This window comes from Coturnix japonica, chromosome 2 (assembly GCF_001577835.2).
Source record: "Coturnix japonica isolate 7356 chromosome 2, Coturnix japonica 2.1, whole genome shotgun sequence".
Classification (NCBI taxonomy): Eukaryota; Metazoa; Chordata; class Aves; order Galliformes; family Phasianidae; genus Coturnix; species Coturnix japonica.
This window is the reverse complement of record NC_029517.1, coordinates 103689693-103705845: the sequence shown is the minus strand read 5'-3', so window position 1 is coordinate 103705845 and position 16153 is coordinate 103689693. Positions and strand designations below refer to the sequence as shown.

The window sequence follows — 16153 nt, the reverse complement described above, 5'->3', positions numbered from 1 at the left end:
AATCTTCACTACCCACATCTCTCACGGTGTCTCTCAAGGTGGGCCTCGTTAGGTTTTATGAACAAGAGAGGAGCACAAACCGGTTGTCTGCCCCAACAGCGAACGGCCCCAGCGCAGCACTGGGAGCACAGGGGCACAGCCGGACACGAGGCCCGGCCTACGGGCAAGCCGAGCCCTTCCCAGAGCCAACCTCCCCCCGGCACCCGTTCAGCTGGGCCGGCCTCCACCTCGCCGCCGAGGCTCCCACCGGGGCGAGCGGGAGCTACCACCCCCCCTCGGCGGGACGCTCCCCGGGGAGGAGCCGGCCGGGTCGCGGCGTGCCCGCTCGCCAAGTTGAGCTGGGAGCAGCCAAACCCAGCCCCCGGGCGCGGGGTGGGCGGGGAGGCCGGCCGGCCGGGCGCCTCTCCCGCACGGAGCGGGAGGACGGGCAAAACTTTGCTCCCGGGCTGCGGAACGGCGCCAGGAGAAGCGAGGGGGAATGGGCCCCGAAGCGCTGCCGCTCGGCCCCTACAGCGGGGCGGCCGCCGCCGCGCTGCTGCTCTGGGCCGTGTGCGTGCTGTGCAGGAGGAAAAGGTAACCGGAGCGGGGGGAGAGGGCCGGGGAGTCGCGGGGAGCGGGGCTGCGAGGCGGGCACCGCGGGTGGGCTACGCGCCCCGCATTGGGCCGCGCTCCCTCCGCCCGCCCCTCCGCCGAGAGGAGCCCTATCAGCGCCTGGCGGGGATCCGCGGCTGTGGGCGGCGGGGGAGCGGCGGGGCCCGGCGGCCGCGCGTGCTGCGATGTGGGGCTGAGCGGGGGGATGAGATTGAGGGTGATGGGGATGGGAGCTCGTCGCGTGGCCTTGAGGCTGGAGTGTGAATGTGCGTGGTGTGGTGAGAAGCTGTTCGCTGTGTGGCCTGTGTAGCACAAGGGACTGTGCGGCTCTTGGACTCTCGGAGTCCAAGGTGCGCTGCGCTAATCTGCTCCAGCGAGGTGCTGGATTGCAACAGCAGCACTCCGAGGAGAGCAGCTTTGTGCGACGCTGTAGCAGCGATGTGATGCGCATCTTCACGGCTTTTGTAGGTGTCACCCACTGTGTTGCTTGTAGTTTGCTCCTCAGCACTTCTCAGGAGTTACACGGAGACAAAGTATCTCAAATATCTCAGAGTATCTCCAAGTATCTCAGATACTTAAAGTAGACAGAAGACATTTTGAGGGAGCATGAAACACAACCTGGAAGCTGCTTCTGACCAGTCCTTATAACAAACTTCCTCCCATGTGTCCCTTGTGTTGCTCATATTTGACATTTGGACTAGATGATTTTGTAGGTCCTTTCCAACCTTGTGATTCTATGATTCAATGATGTTCTCCAGCATCAGCTCCTCTCACGTGGCTGAGGAATAAATGTATGTAAAGACTTGGGGAGAGAAGGAGTTAGGAATGGAGGGTCTGGAGTTCTTTTTAATCACATAATATTCATAGTGAATAATAAATGTAATTCTTAAATAATAGTTACTTTTTCAGGTCATTAGAAGCTCTGGAAGGCGTAGCAAATGTACAAGGGCAAAAAAAAGTAGTTGTCATACATCTTAAGAATGGTAAAAAAAAGTCAGTGTGTCAGCCTTTAGACCAAGTGTAACTTTGGGAACGTGTGTTGTAAGGAAATATTGAAATCATGGATTTTCTCATGTCGAGCTCAGAAGGCATTTGGTCACTAAGTGTAACAGAGATGGGTTAGTGCCATGATGTTTCTGCTTTGAAATGGGGAGCCCAACCATCTCGTAAGTGTGCAGGGAAGAAACCTCTCTGAGCGTTAGAGTGGGGTCATCTCCTGTGCCTCTCTCAGCCTCCCTGAGCTGGTTCTGCAAGGAAAGCCAACAGAAAGCTCTTCATTTTTTTGACAGGTTTAGTTTTCTGCAGGTTGAACTCCCTAAACGAGCTTGGCACGGGAGTGAAGACATGGTCATGGCAAACTGCAGTGGGTATATTTTGGGGTTAGGTGCTGTCGCATCGACTCAGCTGCTAACATTTGTAGAAATGCTGCTATTCATAGAAATGCTAGCAGAATTGTAATAGGCTGAAGTTTTGGGAATGGAAGCAGGCGAAGCCCCTTACTGTTAGGTTTTCAGGCAGATGTGGATGGTAGGTAAAAAAGGGCCAAAGAACCCATTTTGGGTTATTTTCATAACCCTAGTGTTTATAGAGTTCTTGAAGTCATTTCTATGGAGTCTGTAGTACAATTGTTTGGATGTTTGTTGTGCAACAGAATGATATTATATAGGAGGCCTCAGCAAGAAGGCCTGCTGTCTTGCCCTGAAAACCAAATGGCTATGTGATTAATAAAGTAATCGTGTAAATCCCATGCTGTTTGTCTAACAAGTATACAAAGAAACAGCTCGTAAGCAACTGGAAATAAAACATGGAAAAACCCATCAACCTCTGTGCAGTACAATCCATGGCATAAGGCACTGCTGCTAACAGTGCTGTCCTGCCCCAAGGAGATGTTCTTTTTTCTTTTTTTCCTTTTTAGCATGAGGGAAGAAGAGAAATTGTGTGTGGTCTTGAGAGATGCCTGTCAGCAGCCTGGCTGCCTTCTGCTTTGCAGTATGGAAAAGCATGCTAAGGCTGCAGTATGCTAAAACCTGGGGACAAGCTTAAGTTTGTGCACCTCGGATTTAGGGCGGTTATGTAGCTTGCCCTTGTGTGTGTCTGACCCTGAGCTGCCTGGAGGAGAGAAGGCTCTGGGGTGAGCTATCAAGTGGTTTTTCTGTATCTAAAGGATGAAGGGGACAGACAGTCTGTTGTGATGGATCAAGAGGAAATGGTTTCAAACTAAAAGTGAGGAGATTTAGATTGGATATAAAAAAGAAGTTATTTACAGTGAGGGTGGTGAGGCACTGAAACAGAGATGTGGTAAGTGCCCTGTCTCTGGAAACACTCAAGGTCAGACTGGATGGGGCTTTGAACAACCTGATGTAGCTTTGTTTCTGTTCAGTGCAGGGGAATTGGGCTAGATGGCCTTCCAGTGTTCATTCCAACTCAAGCTGTTCTATGATTCTGTGATTTATTTGTGTCTCTACCTCCACATTTCCTCCAACTGTCAGATTCTTCTCTCCTTATCTCATATTTGAATGTATTAATCCCAATAGCAGGCTGGGCTGTCTCCCTCCTGCTCAGGCATACACAGGAGATACCTGGGAACCTGTCGACATAGAAGAGGTGACTGTTGGCAAAATAATGCATGAATAAATGCCTAAGGCATAGACTGTAGCCCTGACATGGAACATACCCACTTAGACTGAGACATAAACAATTTGGTTTTGCAGAGCTTGCCTACATTGTAGAAAATGTTGCTACTTCACTTATGCAGGTATTATTATAAAACTGAATATCTTGTATAATGTTGGTGTGCTTATACTGATGTACTCATTCTGTGTAATGGGATTGCTTCTCATGTTTCAGGTACCTAGACAAACATTACCAGAAGAATCAAATTTAACATCTTTGCCACACCTATGTGCAGATTCTACCTGGGATCACTACAGTAGTCAAATGTGTATATATAAACAACGCTTATATAAATAGATAGCTTAAGTACATACACACAGCCAAGTGTAACCTTGCCTTAGAGCTCTGGGTTACATTTACTCTGCAGGATGATGTCTCAGTCTTGCTCAGCTCAGGACAGGCAGAATAACTGATGAGGCTGTTAGAGCTGCAACTCCAGAGCATTACAAGGGGCTGTGTGTCTCAAGGAACACAACTCCCCACATCAGTCCCTGGATTCCTTCAGTAGGCATCACAGGATTTTACCTTTCATGACATGAGGTGTTTCAGATTCATTCACTTTCAGGCTGTGTGCTCATTACTATACCAAAGATTTTGTTAGGAGAAGTGTTGTATTGTCTTAACCTGTTACTACATTTATCTGCAGTGCCTTTGGTGTAATCCAGTGTTACCAGATTTCAGGGGTGAGCTCAGTACAAGTTTTCTTACTAAAGTATTTACATCCACTGTTTAGAGACAGAAAGAAATGCAGAGGAATTTCCTTTTGCATAAATGTTTATCATTTGAGTGCTGGTGGCAGTAATAACACAAAGGGAACTAATTGGAGTCTTTGCCAGGTTTTGTATCACAGATGGCGAAGAAACAGAAGTAGAACAAAAGTTTCCTTAATCACAGAAAATTTTGAGTTAAACTTCACTGTCAGCTAAGGCTCATTGCCTTCTGTGTGCTACAAAAAGATCTCCCTCTTACTGGTTCATGAAGAAGGGCATATCCAGGCTGTTTGCTGGGGATGTGTTTCCTCCAGACAGCTTCCTTTTTGTGCATCCCTTGAAAGTATTCCTGCTATGGCAAAACCTGTCGGCATCCTAGCCTGCAAATTATTCCCTCTTATGTTCATGAAGTGGCTAAGTCAGCTTCAGCTTTATGTTGCTTTTTTGTTTTCAAACTGTTTTTGCACTGACTGTGTGCAGTCTCACGGAGTGGGAGGTGGCACCGCAGGTGAAGGCAGCTCCTGCTTGTCTTCCAGCAGTGATGTGCTGAAATCAGGGAAGCACCCCTAAGATCAACAGGGGTTGGCTCCAAATGTCACACATAAGGGTTCTGCTTCTTCTTGCTTGAGTTGATGCCTACTTTTTTGGCTGCTTGGGTCAGAACATGGTATCTAAAAACCTTGAAAATATAGTAGATCAGACCTAATGTGAGAAGAAATACTTGATAAATTTATCAGACAGAATTTTGTCACCGTCTGAGCTATGGATTTAAAGCCTTGTTGGAGTCAGGTGTCTTTCATTTCTGTCCTTTATTCTGTCCTCTTAATTACCTCAAATACATACTGCAATATTCATCTATTTTTTTTTAATTGCTCTCTTGAACCCAGATAGTTATTGTCGAAAAGAATGTAGATTCCATCTTTGCCTTCAAGAACATCTTATCCTTCTCTGTGACAAGCTGTGAGCTTGCTAACAGCTCTCTTACCAAGTGAATTGTAGTTCACAAGATGTCATCAGCCTGTCTTTTTTACCACTTCTGCTAATTTAGGCAATATGTTAAGGTAGTTTTCTGTTGGAGAGAACATCAGGAAGGACAGATAGGATATCAGAAAAATGTACCCTCTCCTTTCTTACTTTGGCTTTCTACACTGACCTTTTCCTCCATCCTCCTTGTTAGCATTATACAGAGTGCATGTGTTTTATGACCTCCTTTTGCTAAATTTCATTGCCCACTCTTACCTGTTTCCACTTTGAAAAGATTAGGACTGAAGAGCAAAACTATTCAAGGGAAAAAAATAGCAGTTATGTTACTTAAAATAACCTTTCTTTTAAAAAAAGACCTTTATTTCTCGCCAGTGCTCCTGGGTTTTCTACATAGACTTCACCGCCATGTCACTCTGTAGTATCTTCAGTCTAAAGTTAGCAAGGGTTGAATAAAATGGCGTCAGAAAACCCATTGTCTTCTCAAGGCGTACAAGACTCAGTTCACTGGCTTTTGAGCTCTCTGCTTGCACTATTGACCTGGAGAACCATTATCAAGTGGGTCTTTCATAATAGTGTGTCCCAAGACAGGTTTTCTTAGTGTTTTCCAGCACTACTTTGAAACATTGTCTGCGTAACATGTACATTTTGGGTTCTGTTTCCAGCCAAGGCTTTGAAGATGACACTGAAGATGACACGTACTTTAGCAGACTACCAACTTTTCAATAATCTATGATTTACAGTGTTCTTTGCTTAAGGTACACTGCCACCTAGCAACAGTTTCTCTTCCCTCCCAGTTTTCTTGACCTACTTTGTCAGGGGTTGTTCTGCTTTAGTTTGTTCCTGGTCTGGTCTTGATTAGTGTCTAGAGTGCATCAATAGATGCCACTCTGGTAAATGTATGGGGTGGAAAGAAAGAGATATATTTAGTGGTTGTCAGAACTGCTTGCTTCAGATTTCTTTCTAACATGCAGTGGTTTTCACTTTTTCAGTGATTTTCCCTTCCAGTGTTTTTGTGGAAAATGCCAATAATCTTTTCCTTTCTTTCATTTTTTTTCCCCCAGTTTCTTTTTCAGTTTTGATTTCTCTTGTTCATTATTGTTTAGAAGAAATAAAAGCGAAGTGTGTGAATTAAAGGGAACTGATTTTAGTTCTTTTTGTTACTCCAGTGAAATATGAAGCATGGAGCATCCATCTAGAGCACTGTACAGAATTGCACTTAGCTTACAGACAGTACTGAACAACTAAACCCTGAAGTTGCCTACAAGGCAAATCCAAGCAAATACAGAGTGCAAAATGGACTGCTTCAAAAAATAGATTCAGGCTTACTACTATACTCAGAGAAGGAAAACCAACACTAGTTAGTAAATTAGCTGACATGTTATACGTAAAGCAAAGAAAAAAAGAGCAAAACTTAATCCCTTTATCACAGATCCACAGAGAGATTGAGGTTGGCAGGGACCTTGAGGCCATCTGGGCCAACCCCTGCTCTGTCAATGACACTCAGAGCAGGGTATCCAGGACCCCTTACAGAAGGTATTAACTGCTTTTTCCTAAAGCATGATGGTGAAAACTGCCGCCTAATGCATTTTAATCATTGGCAATACAAGTAGAAATCTCTATTCTCTGGCTACTTCAAGGCAGGTGTAAGCCCAGACCCACAGAGCCTCCTGGGCCTGTTAATTCCTGCAGTGAGAATGTTTTTCAGTGGGATGTATGGACCAGGATGTGTCCAGAACCTGCTGGTCTGCCTTAGTACCTCAACTGCAAGCTGGAAGTCAGTGTGCTGTCCTCTCGATTTACAAATAGCATAGCCAAGTGCTTCACATGGGTCTCCAGTTGTTGCTGGAAAAGAATCTTTTGGCAGAAAACCTTCTTCCATGGTATAACCATTCAATATGTATCAAAGAACTGCTGCCTGTCCGTTCCTGTTAACCTGTATGCTCAGATACAAGTTCTATTTACTATTGTAAGCCAGAAATGCTACATTTTGTCAGAATAGTCAGCTAAGCTGTTGGATCATGTCAGCTGCTTAAGTGTTTTGATCAGTTATGAGAATTATTCTATTTATTTATTTATTTACTTACTTATATTTTGGTCAGGTACTCAGATTAAGAAATTGGACAGGGCTTGTTTTGTTCAGGTAATGTAACTGTTCTTAGAGCTCTGGCAAATCACTTCTTTAGCTTAGTTCTAGGAATGCTGTGGAGTTGGGGAAAATATAGAAACTAAAAGAAGCAGTGTAAGTGCAATGTTAATATACTATGAGAAGCTAAGGAAAATCTCACATTTAAGTTGGCAATCTTCTTCTCTTTTATCCAAGTTTTATAGAGCTGCTTGGTAGTGGAGCCAGGGCTGGAACTCATTTTCCTGACTTCTAGTTTCATGTTTTAACTTCCTGCATTTCCCTTCCAACACACTTACCATATATGACATTATAGCTGTCTGGTAAACTAACTTTATAAGCCACAAGGCAGATTTTGAATTCCGATTTAAAACTTTAGCAGTATTCCTTTTCTTTCCCATCCATTTACTGATTCTTCTACAAGATGCGTGTAGGTTTTAAGGCTAATATCCATTTGCACGCCGTCTGGGAGAATTTTGGCTGCCTGAGAGTCCCATAAAACAAAAGTTTCCTCTTTACAAACCACATGGAGCTTGGCTGTAGATATTCAGTTCCTTTCTCCACAAACTGTTTTTAATGGTGCCAGATTCTTCTGTTTCTTCTCTTTGTTTGGCACATGTCAGGAAAAAAAATCTTGGCTCTTATATAGAACATATCTTGTTTCCTCCTCACTGCTCGTACTTTCTATTCTTAATTCAAATCAGGAAAAAAAAAAAAAAAAAAAAAAAAAAAAAAAAAAATCCGATGGTTGTGCTTCTAGTGATTTAATGTTGTAGTTTCCTAATCAATATTCTAATGTTCTGAAAGAATATTCTCTTCCATGCTGGAGGCCTGGCAGTAGAAGGTTCTAGCTGAACGCAGTGGATGTGTATCTGTTATCAGGGAGAATATTGCATGGTGCCCTGGCAGGGTGCCTTGCTGAAGGCCTGCGCAGGCAGGTGAAGGAAGAACAGATGGGCACAATGAAGCTAACATGGGGATGTTAGTATAGCGTCCCTCTCAGTCTCATGTTTGACCCTTTCTGATGCTGTGTTGAACACCCAGATTGCAACACCGCATCCTTCATGGTTGTGGCTGCAGCGGGAAGTTGACAAAGCATCTCCTTGGTGCTCTGTGACATCCCAGCATTCTGCCAGAGAGAGTATGGGTGTTTCCACCAGCTCCTTGTATTCCTTCCTGATAGCCTCTCTCTGCACTCATGGAGTTCCTTGAGTCCACCTACTCCTGGTCGCCGAGAGAAGGGAGCACTGCTGAGTGTGGTTGCCTATCTAATCTTCTGTGGCTTCCCAGCAAACCAGCAAACTCATTACTGGCCTGTTCCTTCCTCATCCAAGCTCTGTGCTTTTCAGAAGGCCCATCCCCAGGTATTTCCTGAACAGTTGTTATGAATCACTGGCCTCAACTAAAAAGAGAGGATATTTTTTGAGTGACACAGGAAAAAAAAAATGATCACAGAAAATTGCCACACTTTGATTACCTTCTTAAGTAATGAAGTACTTAGGGAAAAAAAAGGTCTCGTTTCAATGCTGTGTGAGCATTGCAGGAATTTTGCAATTATTAGCTCTGAAAGTAATTAGCTTAAAAAGAAAAGAAAAAAAAAAAAAAGGAGCCTGCATATTTCTTAACGAGAGAAACTGCTGCTGCTGAAGCAAAGTAGACAGAAAGTGCAGGGAATTTGTGATTAAAATGAAGTTCCTGAGAAGTCAGTATTTCAGTCTTTTTGTACTTTCCCTTTGTATACGTGCCAGGATGGGGGTGGATTTGCCCCTTTGTCATGGTGTAATACTTTAGTCTCTGAATACTTCAAAGAGATGGTGTCTAACATTCTAATAGGGCTCCAAAGAAAATGATTGTAACTTCAGATACTTTCTATCCTCTATTCTGCATAACCGAAGAAAGATGCTGGCCAAAGGAAGGACAACCTCCTGTATCTCATTTTGTGCTACCCAACATTTTTGTCCACTCAACTGATGCTACAGTAGCATTTGGTCATTGCTTCTGTGGCTGGAAAGTACTGTTTCCTGATGTCCTCTTCAGCGCTGGCCTGGTTCTGGAGGTTACAGTAGCACTTCAGAGCTTCTGGTATGAGGTAGGTCACAGCTATTCTATTTCTTACCAGGTAGTTTTTCAGTATGAGAAGCTTCAGGACTCTTGTTAGAGAAGCTTCTCTGAAGCTGGCTTAAATGGTGGAGTTGGTAACAAGGTATAATTTTTTTTCCTCAGTTGTTCAAGTATTGATCTGTGATACTCATCTCAGACCTATACTTCATTTGGACCAAAAAAGCTTCTCTGTGTAAGGTTTGCTTTTGTTTTGGTATCAACTGTGAAAAGTATCCAGCGCGCTACATTTCTTCCTTATACATTTTGAAAACTTCTGTTATGTTCTTGGATGGAATCTTTTCAAGTTTTTAAAAGATTTTTGAATATCTGTTAGCATTCAGCCCGATAAATGTTTTACTTCAATTGCTGACTTCTCAGCCATACAGCTGAGGACGAGGCATGTCGCCAAACCTTGCACTATGGTTTTTATATGTGATTCTTTTTGAAAAGGAGCAGCTGTGCAAGAAGTGAAAATGTCTCTCAGTTCAGGACTCATCCAGGAACTAACTGTAAAATGTGATGAACCTGCAGAATTGATATTTGGGCAAAAAAATAAAGAGGGGGAGGAAGAATGAATGTACTGGGAGGACAGGCGTATACTTGGTGACCTTTTTGCCTCCAGAATGTATGCCTGAGGTACTCAGTAGCAATAGGGCGTAGTTGTGTGTGTGTGATTATGAAATACTGTGCATGATAGTATGTAAAAGATGTTTGGGACCCTTCAATAGCAGTTGCTATTACAGTGTGTGTGACCGATAATGACTAATTTCCAGGTTCTGAAGTGCAGCAAGGAGAGTTCAGATCTGGGACTCCTCTTGAGGACTCAGTGAGGGAAATTTGAAGTCTGTGTCCCTGCAGCTTGCTTTTAATATCCTTTAAAGCCGGGTTGAATTATCTGTCACCACTAAGGAGCAACAGAGTTGCTCACAGCAGGACTAGAGAGTTTGCCTGTGTCACTGTTCAGTGGCTTGGGAAACAGCTGCTTGCGCAATGTCTGGTTTGTGGTTGAACAGACAGCTGAATTTCTGGCATTGCTGCTCCAAGATAGAAAAAATGGTAATTAAGCTTCAAGAAAAGAAATCTTGCATATGTGAAAGAGCGAATTTTTTTTTCTGTAAGCTGTTTAGTTTCTTGCATCCAATATAGTGAAAACACTGCTAGATCCTACTTAGAAGAGAAATAATTGTTTCATAACTTGTGGATTTCGTCAGGTAGAATCATATCAGACAAGAATGATTTAGAGCCTTAAAAGACTGTTATTATAAAGACTTCAAAATAAAGCTGTGTGTATCACTCCCATTGGCTCTGCTGTGCTAAGAAGTTAAAACAGGCAGTGCTGAGAATCTGATGGGCTCAAGGGAAAGTTTGAGCTTCCCAGCTTGGTGATCTCATTTGGAGGAGTAGGACATCGCTTTGTATTTTGCACTCAAAAAGAGGCTTCAAATAAAACAGTTATTGGGACTCATCCAGTCTCACTTTCTCCATAGTCTAAGCAACTGCTGCGACTCCTGCATCAGCTAAACTAAACTGTATCTAAACAAAATTGTGTATGGGAAGATGGCCTCTTTGGTTTATGTTTTCCTCCTGAAAGCCCTGGGATTGATGAGTAGTCCAGTGCTTATCCCACAGTTTGTGCTGCTGGTTAACCTTATCTTTCTCTCCTTACTTGAAGAAAGAGGGGTGAATCTAGTATCATGAGTGGATGGTGTGTCCTTTTAAATAGTGAAAAGTTTTAACTGAAAGGTGAAAGAGGCCTAAGGTGGCCCCAGCAAGTATTTCAGGCCATATCCCGTTCAAAGTACTGTGTACTGCTGTTAAAAATAAATAGTTTGCATTTCACGATGATTCTTGCTGATAGGTGCAGACGGGTCCCCCTGGCATGTTACCAAGTTATTATGGATTTCTGTGTATACTTTCTCCCCACTCCAAGAGCATTCATATGGATCACTCTACCTGTACTGCCTGCTGCTGGTCTGTGGTCTCTGCACTGGATGCTTTCTTGTTTTGGTGAAAAGCAGAAGAGCAATTAAGTTTTCTTAACCAAAGCTATAAAAAACAGAGCCAATTCAGATGGGACCAGATGAACGAATGTTTCATTTTTTAAATTGAAATACTAAAAGGTCTTGTTTGTTTTGTACTCTATTTCAGTGTATCTTGTTATTAATAATGCCTCTGAGAGTATTGTTTAGGAGCCAAGAATATGTGTTTTACATTTCTAGAGTTCCAAATGCGTGATATTCAATAGAAATGAAAGGGATAGCGACTTGAACTGTAGTGCTCTGGTTCATTTCCCCAAAGTGAAAGCCCGATACGTTTTTTCTTGTTTTAATTGTTTTCAGCATGAATGTAAGGTGGTGATCTGGAATGTCAGATGGTTTCTATTACCAGACCACGTGAAAAAAATCCCAAACAACAGTACACTTACAGCTGTATATTTTCATAGCATTGGCAGCGTTAGGAAAGTCCTCTGCAGGCACAGTTTTGGTCCCTTAGTAGTCATCCAAATAAAGATTTCACAGCTGGTTCCGTTCTCAGCACAGGACTGAACTGTTAGAGATGGCAGGAAGATGGAAGTCCTTGCATGGTCTGTGGTAATGGTCCAGAGTGAAGGCTGCCCTGGGATTCCCATACGTGCACAACATGGCCATCTCTCATAGCTTTTCTCATGGGACAGGAACAAATGCTCCAGGTGACAAAACCCCTGCTTTTGCTACCATTGATCATTTGATCATATCCTATTTAGGATATCAGCCACTCCAACCAGATGTAGCTACAGATTCAGCCCCGCTGAATACTTCTTTTTACTCTTTGTTGCATATATGGAGTCATCTCCTTAAAGGCAATAAGGAAAGTCTTTCCTGTCCCTGCTAGTCAGCTCATTTCTCAAGACCATAGAAGGGACAGATGAGTTGCATCTCAGCTGAAGTATGAATTGTGTAAGTCAGTACAGAATCTGGTCATCCATTACGTTTTCCAGTGTTGGTCTGGTCAAAGCTACTGCAATGAACATGTCTTTGCATGATAAATTCAATGCTCTGTATATGGAAAGCAAGTTGAATTCTATAGTATAAACAAGGTCATTGGGCCCTACAGTAATCCAGCTGATAATCATTATAACCTGAATACAGAGATTGGACAGTGAGTAATGCTGGATTTATGTCAGTAAAGGATGATGTCTTTATCCGTCACTTTTTCCTTTTTCAGCAGGCTTTGCATTTTATATCATTTTACCATCAGGTATTAGGGTGTTTTTTTTTTCAGATTTCTCAGTTTTTCCTTTTTACTGTTCACAAAATTCACTTCATTGAATAGGAACTGTCTTCATCAATTCCCATTGCTCTGCTCAGGGGATAAGCTAGGCTAATGAGACCCTTCTTTGTTTCATTTGAGTAGGTTTTGCTAATTGCATTTATCGCACTGGAACCTGTAAGGGGATTTTCCATAGACAAAATGACAATAAAAAAATTAAGCGCTTTTGTTGGTAAGTCACCTGGTAATTCCTTCTGGATCCTCAACATTGCTGTCAGCGGATGTGAGTGTCTTCTTAACGTCCACTGCCTCTAATTGCCCTTTATTTCCCCTCTGATCTCCTTGTGTAGGATTTATACCCCTCAGCTGATGGGATGAAACCTGCAAGTTGGCCATAATACATCTCCAGTTAGAAGCAGAGAGAAAGAAAGAGAAAATAAGGACTGAAAACTAGGTCTCCACGTAGGAAGAAGTGAAGTGCCATTGGTTTAATGAATGTTCTCAGAAAATATGGTTGCATGAATGTCAAGCCCCAAGAATAAGATGGCAGCTGTCGGTTGAGTGGACTGCCTCAGTGAGTCACAGGTAGACCCACACTCTGGCTATTGAACAAAATTTACAATCCATCCTGATGGAGTTTATTGAACCATTTAATTTATAATTATTGATGCTTATGAATTTCTCAAGGTTTATGCTAAATCAAGGTACACCGGGATTTTTTGGTCTAGCTTTAAACTTTGCCTTTGAGTTATCCTATAGTCCCTTCTTATCTTTGACTTGATCAAGGGTAGCTTGAAAGCTTCTTGCCTTTTCTAGGAGATCTGTCTTCTGTAGGACTCCTTCTTTCATCTGGGGAAGGGATTAGAGCAGTCACTGTGCTCTTCATTTATATAATTCTGTCATTGCTATGACACCAGCTTAATCTTCTTGACTGGCTGATCAAACTGATTTTAAACAGTTTTAGACAGAGTAAAAATTAGTGCATTTAAGTCTTCCCTGATTTTTCTGGCAGTTTTTCTGTCATTCAGCCTAGCCTTTTCCTTGTTTACCTCAATTCCCTTCTTTTTTTCTTTTTTTTTTTTTTTTTTTTTTTAATGTGCTTATTTTTGCCCCACAAAATATCTACTACAAGTGGCATTTTTATAACCTTTAGGTCTCTAATTTTACTAATTTCTCAATTCCATTTTAAGCACCATGTTTTGCCAACCTGGTTGTATTGGAGAACATTGTGGTTCGTCTATCTTCATTTCTCACCAAGGTGTCTGTGCTTGCAGAAGCCCTGAGGCAGCTGGGTGAAACTGCCCAGGCAGCTCACCTGCTTGAGGAACCAGTTTAGTGGTGCTGCTATAGACACGGTTGCTTGCATGGCATTTTCTGATGAGCATGGCAGAACGCACCATGGGAGATTAAATGCTGATGTGAATGACTTGCAGCATGACCATGCACAAGTTCTGCTTCTGCTTGATCTCATCTTCTCCACCTCTAGAATGTTAGGGATAATACTTGCAAGTTTAGTTGGGTTTCCTAAGAAATTCTGCAAACTGCTGAAGGCAAGGGCTTGATTTGAGGCCTTTGAATAGCCTCTGATTTTACTGGGATTTGAGCTGCTAAGCTGAGCAGAAGCTCAAATTTTTTTGACAGATTAGCACTTTCTTACTGAGACAAACATGAATTTCTAGTTTGGTAGTATGATGTAAAATATGCAACAGTACTCCCTCACCTTACTGTTACTGATTTTTGGGGAGGAAGGAAATCTGGTACTACTTTATGCTCTAAACTGGATTTCAAAGCTCAGTTTTGATACAGTTAGAAAGCCTTTAAACTTCAGAATCTAGAATGCAGTTCTTGTCTCCTAAAAGTCTGTAGGTTATGAGACCACTTCTTGGTTGACAACTGAAGATATTTCAAAGTGGAACTTTTACTTCCATAAGAATGTACACGTTGGCCAGCACTTTAAAGAGCTGGAGCCAATTTTGGGTTTTCTTTCAAATAAAATTCTATGTATATTTAAATTGTATGGATGCCATAATCCATTCTGACCACATGGCCCTGATTATTAGACAGTTTTTTTCACATTCCTAGCACTGTGAAACAGTGACTTATCTCATTTTTTCTTGGGTCCACAGCACCTGCAGTTGTGCCACTAGCTGGATTTAGAACACTCACTGTCTTCTGGTCATGTAACTCATCTATTATTTTTCTTTCCATAAACTGGCAAGCTTGTAGGATACCGATGTTTTTAAAGCAATCTGAATTTTAATCTCCTTTTCTAATTCTGTTGACTAACACAAGTTCAATCAAAGTCCATGTTCAAGAGCATAAGCCTTCGAAGGGTTTTTTCATTTGTATACTATATGTAAGATACAGAACACAGTTGAGGATGGCTGTCTTCTGGCTGTGGACCACATAGTATGTGAATTTACTTCAGTTGGGATGACAAACTTCATCACATAGTCACTAAAAGTGATGAAGGAGCTTTTGAGCCACAAAGATTTCGTGACTTCGTAGTATTTTTGTTTGTTTAGTTTGAGCTACTTGAGTTTACTGAGCTACTTCTTGAACCAAATCTGTCCAAAGTTTCTAAGAAAGTTGTCACGTGAGAATTGCGCTTGGTAGCCCTCAGCTACTCAGAACTGAATTTTCCAGAATTTCTTCATGTTGCTTTTGTATGAGATAGTTCCTTCTAGTATGAAAAAAAAATGTTGCAGAATCACAGAATTGCAGGGGTTGGAAAGGACTTGTAGAGATCGAGTCCAACCCCCCTGCCAAAGCAGGCTCCCTACAGCAGGCTGCACAGGTAAACCAGGTTGCACGGGTGTTCTGTGGCTAGTAGAAATAATGAGCTTTTTCTGTTCTGAAATGTGCACGTGTTCCTTCCCACAGAAACCAGATGTGAGGGGAGAAGGAAGGGAAGCTGAGGAAAATCCCAGCATACACACACTGGGTGAACAGTACGGAGTACTGAGTACCTAGGAGGTGATTCTTGTTATGTTCACAGGCTTAGCCACACTGAGCTTCTTTTCCTTTCCTTTTTTTCTTCTTTCTCTCTTTTCTTTCTTTTTTTTTTTTTTTATTTCTTTCTTTTCCCCCCTCAAATAAAGGGACATTTGCCTCCATCTATCGTATTTGTGCAGTTATGGTCATGGAGAGACCATGTCCTTTGTCTTCTGTTTATACTTAGTATGCCAAGTATCACTTCTCATCCTAATCTCAATTGTAAACTGGAAGTTTCTGCCTCTACTTTAAATCATTCCTTTTTTGGCCAAGCAGTTTTTCTGAATGAATGAGGACTATAAGCAATATGGAAGATAACTGCCTGTATATGGTAGAAAAGTGGAAGTGTAGGGTAGTTAGTTTAAACTGGGGTAAAAGCAAGTGGTAAATCCTTAAAAAACAAAGAATCATTTGACTACAAACACTGCACTAATTAATCACAATGGGTATATTCTGGGAGTTGGACTAGATTCCCTCCAGGGGCCTTTTCCAACCCCAGTCATTCTGTGATTATGGGTGCTTGGTGATAAGTAATTTTCCTTTAATACTCTTGAAAATAATATTTCGTACACTTGCTTTCACGTTTTCTCTATATTCACTTAGCTGTACTGTCTGGTGTCAAAATTTGTACTTTGCTAATTTGATACAACTTTCTTGATATGTGTTTTTTAAAACAATATCAGACCTTGTCAGTCTACAACCTCTCTAGCTTTTAAAAGAAAAGGAACTC

At 42.2% G+C, this 16153-nt stretch overlaps 1 protein-coding gene across 1 annotated transcript in view; it reads left to right on the top strand.

Annotated features, from left to right (window-relative positions):
* Positions 1 to 412: 412 nt before the first annotated feature.
* Positions 413 to 16153, top strand: part of LOC107310250 (25-hydroxycholesterol 7-alpha-hydroxylase) — a gene marked incomplete at its 3' end in the record, with an annotated part of 116719 nt that continues 100978 nt past the window's right edge. The window contains 1 exon segment of the mRNA NM_001323207.1: positions 413 to 573. Coding sequence (NP_001310136.1) covers positions 479 to 573 — 95 coding nt within the window. The 5' untranslated portion in view covers positions 413 to 478.